The following is a 10,053-nucleotide window of genomic DNA, read 5'->3' on the forward strand; positions in this document are numbered from 1 at the left end:
CCGGTCGACGAAAAGACACGCAGCCACCGTAATTGTAGAAACTAATGGTGGTGGTGTGTGTATGCGCCCAGATCAGCTGTCTGTGGCCCGGGACGGTGTAACTCCGTCACTTACGCTTAGTGTGTGTGAGAGTATGACAACTGCTTAGTGCGTGTCAGAGTATGACAACTGCTTACTGCGTTTGAGAGTTTGACAACTGCTTAGTGCGTGTGAGAGGCAAAGAAGCCCCCCAGCCAGGCTGAGAGGACCCCCAGAGCCCCAGCAGCCACGGTCGATTACAGCGCCGGTGCAGAGAGCGCCCGCCGAGGAAACACTGGAGATATGACACAACAGGATATATACAGGGTAAAAAGATAAAATAAATAAGAAGGGATACAATATAAATGTAAATAGAGTAAGAAGATAAAAAATGAATAAGAATAAAATCGATAAATATTAGGTAAAACCTAAATTAATAAATAGAATAACAGGATAGAATAAATAAGCATAAAATAAATAAACGTCAAGTAAAAGCTAAATTAAAAAGTTGGATCTTGAGCCTGTTCTTAAAAACATGTACGTTCTCTGCGGCCCTGAGCTCCTCCGGCAGGCTGTTCCACAGATGAGGACCACACCACTGAAACGCTGCCTCTCCGTGAGTATGTGTCCTGACTTTGGGAACAGTCAAAAGGCCATGGACTGGCAGCCTGTCCAGGGTCTACCCCGCCTAAAAAAACAGCTGGGATAGGCTCCTGCACCCCTCCGATCCTTATGATGATAAAGTGGCTTGGAAAATGATTGAACAAAAAATAAATAAATAAGTTTTTGATGTCACAGAATAACAATGTAATGGCATTTTGTTTTGTTTTAACAGATCATGGCTCAGCAGTGGACTGTTGGAGAAGTATCTCTTTGGCTTGGGGAAAATGAATTGGCAGATTATCAACAGGTAAATGGACTGGTTCTTATATAGCGCTTTTCTACTCTGTCCGAGCACTCAAAGCGCTTTATACAGCTAATTCATTCACCCAATCACACAAGCACTTCTAAGCTTTAGTGCTAAGTATCTAACATTCATACACATTCACACTCCGATGGATGCATCGGAGAGCAACATGGGGTTAGTATCTTGCCCAAGGATATTTGGCATGCAGACTTGAGCAGCCTGGGATTGAGCCACCGACCTTCTGGTTAGTGGCTGATCCGCTCTGCCACCTGAGCTACAGCCACCCCAGGTCTTTGTAGGTGAGCATTTCTATGGATGTGCCATATCAGTGTCCACGGTGCTCCACAAGAAAACCAACATATGAAAAACTGCTGAAACATCAACAGATATACCATGAAAGTAAATGAGGATTCTTCATTGTCTGCAGACTAGAAGACTGTCCCAGAAAGTTTTTGTCTGTGAAATCTTTGAAAAATCACATAAGGAAGAAACATAAATATCAGAAACAAGGATTAGAGTCTGCCCCAGACTGTGACCCTGTCATCCAAGAAACTGTTGAATTTCCCCAATCATCTGAACGAGCTCTGAGTGAACTTATAGAGAACTTTACATGGGCCAGTTACACCATACACTGGTGTGTTTATACCCAAGCTGCATTTTCTGCTACATTATCCTCGGCTCATCCTTGATTATGGGTCACTCCGCTCTCATTGGTGCATGAGGTTTGAAGCCAGACATCAATTTTTCAAGACAGTAGCAAGAATCACCAATAACTATATTAATATTTGTCAGACTTTGGCAAAGAGGAATCAGCTTCGTCAATGCTGGGAGTGGCAGCCTGAATGGATCATCAGGAGCGATCATACACAAGCAGCAGTTAATAACTTATCACTTCAAGAACTTCCAGTGAACTTGCAGATTTGTTTGCAGAACTTGGAGACAGCCATTACTGTGGATGAGAAACTCTGGACGAGTAAATGCATCATTTTAAACTCTGTAAAATATGCAGTTGGAGATTTCTTCATTTTGGAACTTGTGCATGCAGAGCAAATTCCACTGTTTGTAAAAAAAATAGTCCTGATTGTGTATATCAGGGCAAAATGGTTTCTTGTTGGAAGACTTTTTACAACACTGGAGTTTATAAGACACCTTCAATCATACCACATCAGAGAGACTGATGATCTGTTGATATTCAAGCCTGGGGATGAGGTAGACTTTCATGCTTTGGACGCATACAGATGTGATGGTCAAGACTTCATTACACTGATCCACCGACCTTTTAAGGCAGTTCATACCAAAGTTAGGTAAGATACATCCTAAACCATGACTTTTTAGTTAGGAATTGTCAACCACTGTTAAAATGATTTTAACCACTTTTTGGCTATTCCACATGTCTGTCATCATCTACAGTCACTAATGAACGCATAGCTGTCTTTTTAGTAATGTTTTATGATATTTTTATTCTTTATCTTCGAACATGCTCATTTCTGTTTTGATCGTGTCTTATTGTTTTTCTGTGACACAGACAATGAAATCGATGGATCGACTCTTCTGCAGATGACTGAAAGAATGAGTGAGCGTCTTTTTCCAAAAGTGAAAGACCAAGTGAAATTTTTGTCTGCTGTAGAGAAGCTGAAAGAGTGAGTCTTAAGTTGACTGGACATGATTCACTGAATTGTACATTCATACAATTCAGTGTTTCCCCTCCCCTAGGTTTACGGTGTTGGAGGGTGGGGGGCAAGGGGTTGACGCAAGCCCTGTACTGTTTCTCCAGCGTTGATGTGCATCACACACCCATTTACTTTCAAAATTGAAATGTCACAGCCACTCTTACTCTCTGTTATGATTCTGTTTCTGTAGTTCAGCAGCTGTTATTGTACGTTTTAAATATGCGGATATTCCTGATGCAGGACACAAGGACACGCATATTCATGTCTTGTAACAAACTCTAAACATACTTCTTACTTCTTCTTGCAGTGGAAGGCAACACAAAGAAAAGCATACTGTGTCAGCACTCCAACCTATGTTTAACTGCAAAGTGCAGTTTCCTCCAGCTGTGCTCACTGCGTTGACCAATAAAGATGCAGCACTAAAGTCACCCACCAAGAACAGACTCAAAAACATGCTTGTTCAAGCTCTGTTTGACCACTTGAGTAATGAGACAATGTAAGTCTATATATAATTAAGATTTGATTCATTTAAAATACAGTATGTACATCAGAATTTAAGTTCATCATTCAAAATTTGCAGGTATCCCTCTCATGTGCAGTATGTAGAGCTTCTGAGGACTGTCCTTCTGAGTTTTCCTTTCTTGAAGGAGAGTTATGGCTCTGGATATGTAAGTATTCCTGAAAAGCAAACATTGATAAAATTGTCCAACAAATTGTCTTTGAATTGCCTAATTATTGGCTAACGAGTGTAACATGCTAACATTTTCATTGTTACATATTCAGAGGTTATCTGTTCCCTTGTGGCCACTACAATACAAGTATTAGTATTGTGATTTTTGAGGCAGATCTCGTCCAGTATGGTCAAACAATAAATAAAATATCAATTGCTCTTTTAAATTAATTAATGTTTCATTTCTCTGTGAATTCTCAAGTGAATGGTGTGAAATTCAGCATTATATTAGCTCTGTTTGCCTTTGTATCAGGATAGTGTAGTTTTTGTATTTAAAAAATTAAATTTGAAAATAGGGCAGGGATAGCTCAGTAGGTAGTGTGGTTGCCCCATGATCGGAAGGTCAGGGGTTTGAATCAACTGAACGGCTACCCTGAGGTACCCTTGAGCAAGGTACTGTCCCTACACACTGCTCCCCGGGTGCCTGATTAGTGGCTGCCCACTGCTTCACTGAGTGAATGGGTTAAATGCAAAGAGAGAAATTTCCCTGTGGGGATCAATAAAGTATACATTATTATTTTTATTATTAAAAGGTAGAGGTATTAACATATAGACTGAAAGATCATGATGAGTATGCTTGTAGGACATAATGCCATTGATACTTTATCTAATCTTTATCTACCTTTTATAGTGTATGTAGCCAATCTAAGGTGCTCCAAACCTTTATATCATGTGTTCGATCAACTCCTAAGAGTTAAAGAAGAGATCTGTAAATAGGAACTAATTAGGTTATGACATGATTACAGCAAACCTACCAGCTTTATGTCACTCAAAGTTTTCTGGTAAATGTCTTGTATAAAGGGAGGACCTAGTTGCACCTATTTATGAATAATTAGTTACATTTTTATCGTTTGTAGGATGTTCTGCATGAGTCTCTCAGGAACAAGTTTAAAAAGGAAAGAAGACCACTAGTAGACGTAGAGGAAATTGAAAAAATGAGACAGAAATACTCAGTTCCAAATTCAGGAAGAAAAAGATCATCAGATATCCAGCCCTGTATCCTTTTGAAAAAACCAAGGCAAGTTAAATATGCTCAATGTTTGTTTGCCATTTTAAATTGTACATAAAAGTTAAAAGTATTGTTTTGGGTTTTTTTCTCTCAATATTTGCTAAACTTTTTAATAACCAGGATATCAATCCTCTTGACGATGGGGAGGATGAAAGTAGCACCGACCAACATGTATCAGTGATTAAGCAAGAGTGCCAAAAAACTAGGCCAAATGTGGATGTCATTCGAACGCACCTCAGGAAAATACAGAAGTACAGAACACACTACGTTCTTCAGCATACTACTGAAGAGGTTCTACGAGAATTCCCATGTCTCACTATCCCTGTTGTGGTGAGTGTTTTATCAAAAACTGCAGCAAAAAACAACAATAACAATAGTGCACGGCAAAAACACGAATATGTACTGATGTGCTGCACATTTATATAGACTTCTAATAATCACGTACCTACAGGACAGGCAAAGTGACTGAATCAGCAGATTTATTTCATGAGTAATAAAAGTACACTAACAGAACACTAACAGAAATTGCAACATTGACTATGTCTTTCTCTTTGGTTTTATTTTCATGCTACAGGATAATTTTGGACCAATCTGATGCCAATGATAGTTTTTTGGGAAGAATAGTCTAAACATCCCTTTTGCACAGCAATGTGTACTTGAGAATTAAAGTAAACAAATGCAAAATTATAATTTGTTCTCTAATGATAATTGATGTGTGAAATAATGATTGTTCTGGTTTGCTATATAATGGTATATATTATGGTACAAAGCTAATATGTATATGTTTATCCTTTATTTTAGCTTCTTGAAGAGGCTTCCATGTTACTTAAAACTGATGTGGACAAAAAAGTAATCCGAGGATTCAGTAAGTTGGCAGCGAAGCTTGTGTCAATAGCCCCAGACAGCAACCTTAAAAGCCTCTGCTTAAAATCTGTTGATGAGAGCCAGACAGACACTGAAAGAAAAGGTGAGGGCACTTGGCAATAATGAGCAAAAACATTTTTAACTCCTATCTCAGATACCACTTTTTAAGGTTTCACATACAGCACATTAGTAAACACAGTGTCCCTTACAATATCCACGGACGGACGGAAGGACGGACGGACTGAGTGGCTGGCTGGCTGGCTGGCTGGCGGAAACGACAACATAACATCAATGACACGACAAAGAACTGGTGAAACCGAGGAACTTAAATACACAGGTTGAATGATGACAATGATTGGAAACAGGTGAGTACAGGGCTGAACATAATCTGACTAATGACACAAGCTGACACGGTGAACAAACAGGAAGTGAAACAGGCAGTGGCAAAATAAACTGAACATGAACAAAACTGAAAGCACTGGGTCGATGACCCAGGAACCCTGACAGTACCCCCCCCCCCCAAAGGCCGGCACCCGACGGCCAAAAGAAAGAAAAACCAGAACAGGGCGGGTGGAGGGGGCCCAGGACGGAGGGACGGAGTCCAAAACAGAAACAGTTCAGGTGGGCGGCCACGTGGCCGGCGGCCGAGACGAGACGGTTCAGGAAGACGGCGGCGGCCGCTGAGCTGGTCCGGTGGGCGGCCGCGAGGAAGGCGGCGGCGGCCGCGAGGAAGGCGGCGGCGGCCGCTGAGCAGGTCCGGTGGGCGGCCGCGAGGAAGGCGGCGGTGGCCGCTGAGCAGGTCCGGTGGGCGGCCGCGCCGGCGATGACGTCCAGAACGTGGCTGGGGCGACGGCGCGGCAGCCGCAGGACCAGGCAAAGCAGAGGCTGACGCCAAGGCTGAGGCTGGCCCAGGCGAAGTGGAAGCTGAGGCTGGACCAGGGGAAGCAGACGCTGAAGCTGAGGCTGAGTCTGGACCAGGCGAAGCAGAAGCTAAAGCTGAGGCTGGCCCAGGCGAAGCAGAAGCTGAGGCTGAGTCTGAGGCTGGCCCAGGCGAAGCAGAAGCTGAGGCTGAGTCTGAGTCTGGACCAGGCGACGGCACGGGAGCCGGGGGTGACAGAGCCACAGCTTTAGGGCCAGCGGGCGCGGAAGCCCCTGGCTGGAGACAGGCAGGGCCAGCGGGCGCGGAAGCCCCTGGCTGGAGAGCGGCCGGGCCAGCGGGCGCGGAGGCCCCTGGCTGGAGAGCAGGAGGGCTCACAGCTGGCTCTGGGTGCTGTGGCTGCAGGTCCGGGAACTGAACAGGGTGGTGGATGAGTGACTGAACTGATTGGACTGACTGGACGGGAGGCGACTGGACTGACTGGACGGGAGGCGACTGGAGAACAGGACACTGAGCTACAGGGGACGACTGGACTGACTGGACTACAGACTGGACAGACTGGAGGACGGGAGGAGACTGGAGGACAGGGAACTGGAGGACAGGAGGAGACTGGACTACAGGGGACAGGAGGACAGGAGGAGACTGGACGACAGGGGACAGGAGGGAAGGCTGAACAGCAGGTGAGGGAACTGACTGGAGTGGAAGCTGAACAGCAGGTGAGGGAACTGACTGGAGTGGGGAAGCTAAGGGATGAACAGAGGTTGGCGATGCTAATGGCTGAGCTAACGACAGAGTTACCGAGGGGGATAAAACTGCAGCCTGGGCTAATAAGGCTGGTGCCTGAGCAGGGGACACCTCAGCTAGCCTAACCAGTGATAGTGCCAGGGCGTGGAAAGCTGAGTGAGGAGGTGGAGGAAGTGGTGAAGTAGCAGGTGGACTGGTTAGCTCTTTCAAGCCTCTAGGGAGGTCAGGCTGGGTTGAGGCTGCCCTCAGCCTGGGCGCTGGGACAGGCACGGGAGGTGGCTGGACACCAGTTACCCCCCACCCGGGAAACAAGAGCGGATGTGGAGGTAGACTGCGTCGCAGCTGCCTTCTTCCTAGGAGCTGGCACAGGTGTGGGTGTAGGCTGGGCCCTAGCCATCTGAGGTGGTGAAACGGCTGAAGGGGAAGGCCGAATCTGGGCCGCCGTGCTGGTGGGAAATGGCTGAGTAATGGGTGTGAAAATAGTGACTGGGTGTGTGATACAGGCAGGTTTATCTGGGATTGTTCTGGTCCTTCTGCCACCACCATTTATAGTCTTTGGAGGAGCAGAGCAGAAAAACTCTTCCCAGTCTACAGAATCCTCCAGGAGGGAAACATCCCATGAATCAGAGATGAGTCTATTAGTTAATCTGGGTGAAGAGTCAAATGAGGAGGGTGGAAAACAGTTACCGGAACTCACCACCGGGAGTTGCTGAAAATAGTCCGTGTTATGGCGGCGTGTGCCCCGCTTTCTCCGGGAAGAGGAAGCGGGCGGGGTACACAGCCGAGCCTCTGGCGCGGGAGCCTCTGTTGAGCCGAGGTGGGAGGCATAGCCGCTGTGCCGTGGCGAAGTGGAGGATCCGGCAAATGAGGCAGGTGACGTGTGAGCGAGGAGCGGATCCGCGAGAGGGGGAGCCGCCGAAGCGCGGCGCGAAACGCCCACTCTCCGCGGCAGATGCTCCGGTGCATGGGAGGTAGCAGGTGGGTGAACGCGGCGTCTCCGAGGCCCGCCCAGAGCCAAGCGAGTGCCCTCGAAGACGTGCTCTCGCTCCGCGAAGAGCCGCTGTCTCTCCTTGAGCTTTTCCGCCCACAAGGAGAGCGCTGCCTCCTGCCGCTCAAAAAGGTCCGAGTCCGCTGGGTTCCAGTCGTGTCTTCGTGGCACGGGTCATGTCATTCTGTCAGGCGTGGTGTGGAGGCGAGGAAGAAGGAACCCAAACGCAGGACTCACAGGTAGGTGAAGACTGGTGTTTATTGTGATGGCGTGAGCAAACAGAACAGAGGTAGGAAATGGCTGGCTGGCTGGACGACTGACTGAATGAATGAATGAAGGAAGGAAGGACGGACGGACTGAGTGGCTGGCTGGCTGGCTGGCTGGACGACTGACTGAATGAATGAATGAATGAAGGAAGGACGGACGGACGGACGGACGGACTGAGTGGCTGGCTGGCTGGCTGGCGGAAACGACAACATAACATCAATGACACGACAAAGAACTGGTGAAACCGAGGAACTTAAATACACAGGTTGAATGATGACAATGATTGGAAACAGGTGAGTACAGGGCTGAACATAATCTGACTAATGACACAAGCTGACACGGGGAACAAACAGGAAGTGAAACAGGCAGTGGCAAAATAAACTGAACATGAACAAAACTGAAAGCACTGGGTCGATGACCCAGGAACCCTGACAGACATTTCTCCTTTCTCGTCTCTGCACTGATGTACTTTAAGATTTAACTGATACACCCTCGATGCTATATATATCTCTATGAGGATTTTCAGTCATTCACACAATGTTTATCCCAAAAAATGTTCAGTGGCAGCTAGACTTGCTCTGCAAGTTCTTTAGGACTCAAATTATTTAAAGCTAGCAACTTACAGAACTGAACAACATTTTGGGGGTTTTGTATAAATGCTTAACATTTACACTGAATCACACTGAAAAGTTAATTAGGTATACATTTACTGCACTAATGCTTATGTTCTGCAAGACATTCAACTCCTGATGAAGGTACTCATATGGCCTTTACTGCTTTGTATTAACAAAATTGGCCAGAAAATATTTACATATTTCTCTTTATTTTCCAGGTCAGATAGTAAACACAGCTGTTCTTCTCCTGCCATCTATTTTCAAAGAAAATGCCGCTCATCTCTCCGTCATAAATAAGGTAAATTTAGATTTTTTTTGGTATGGTGAGGGGGGGTCTAAAACTAATCCAGTATTTTACAGGAGTTTCATACTTTCATTGGGACACCTGTTGTTTATGCTTATTTAAACTATACTCCTCATTTCAAGAATTTAATTTCTGTTTCAGGATCCACACAGCCCAATACCTACAATCGTACTCAGCAGCAGTGACGGCAAGCCCTTGAGTGATTCAACTGAGGGCAATGTCCAGATGGATGGACAAAAAATGATTCTGGACAGTGGGGAAATTGACATTTCATTGGCGATGGGTATTGTCTTCTCCCTGTACCATAACTACAATGTTGCCTATCCAAGTGAACTAAAAAAGACATTTTGCTTTTTGGAGGCATTTGTTCTCAACTTGGGAACTCTGACTACACCTGTACCAGTAGCTGTGCAAAGAGTGGCAAATGCATTAAATATCTCCTAGATTGCCAGCATAGTGCAGATGAGAGACTGAAATTGTCCCAATGTGGACTAACAAAGGACCATGAGTCCCACATTAAACTTAACTTACATAACTTAAGGCTGCAGTTCATTGATAATTTAAATAAAAAGATTGTTCTTGAAATAGTTTTACTGAAAATGCAAACATGCTGATGAAAATGTGTTGTTTAATTGTCTGTTATGAAAGTATTGCTATTTCTAATGTAATGATTGTTGTTTTATCTATAGTATAATATTTATATGTATTTATTTATAGTATAGTAAAGATATTCAATTATTACTGTTTAAATGACTTATATGCTATTATTAGTAGTGGTGTTGTGCTTAGCGTTAAAATGCCTTTTTGTCTTTTTCTGTAATACAAAGTGCCAATAAACTATTAATATATGTCTATGTGCTTGTATTTATTTTACCCTACTCTAGTTAATTCAATTTAAGATGCATTTTTTTTTTAAAGATTTAAAATGGTTCTTTAAAGAACCACTCAGAAAATAGTTCTTCAAAGAACCATTAAAAAAAAAGGTTTTTTGAAAAACCTTTAAAGGTTCTTTAAAGGGGATTTTTTCAAGTTTTTGTAATGCGACAGGTTAAAGAATTAAC

At 44.5% G+C, this 10,053-nt stretch overlaps 1 protein-coding gene across 1 annotated transcript; it reads left to right on the forward strand.

Moving 5' to 3' along the window:
• Positions 1-856: 856 nt before the first annotated feature.
• On the forward strand, positions 857-9,436 carry LOC148094643 (sterile alpha motif domain-containing protein 3-like). The gene is made up of 10 exons (XM_087837502.1): positions 857-928; positions 1,215-1,224; positions 2,451-2,565; positions 2,903-3,091; positions 3,176-3,263; positions 4,183-4,347; positions 4,455-4,664; positions 5,136-5,301; positions 8,907-8,986; positions 9,134-9,436. The coding sequence occupies exons 1-10, from the start codon at positions 857-859 to the stop codon at positions 9,434-9,436; spliced, it is 1,398 nt and encodes a 465-aa protein (XP_087693628.1).
• Positions 9,437-10,053: the final 617 nt, after the last annotated feature.

This window comes from Neolamprologus brichardi, unplaced genomic scaffold (genome assembly GCF_056152115.1).
Source record: "Neolamprologus brichardi isolate AB-2024 unplaced genomic scaffold, ASM5615211v1 NODE_ptg000033l+_length_6344489_cov_1, whole genome shotgun sequence".
Classification (NCBI taxonomy): domain Eukaryota; kingdom Metazoa; phylum Chordata; class Actinopteri; order Cichliformes; family Cichlidae; genus Neolamprologus; species Neolamprologus brichardi.

What these genes read in the sequence shown, in the direction of transcription:
- LOC148094643 (XM_087837502.1), top strand. Translation starts at nt 857, where the DNA reads ATGGCTCAGCAGTGGACTGTTGGAGAAGTATCTCTTTGGCTTGGGGAA. An exon ending in AGAGTTATGGCTCTGGATAT is followed by an intron (nt 3,264 to 4,182) that starts GTAAGTATTCCT and finishes TATCGTTTGTAG; the next exon opens with GATGTTCTGCATGAGTCTCT. An exon ending in GACAGACACTGAAAGAAAAG is followed by an intron (nt 5,302 to 8,906) that starts GTGAGGGCACTT and finishes TTTATTTTCCAG; the next exon opens with GTCAGATAGTAAACACAGCT.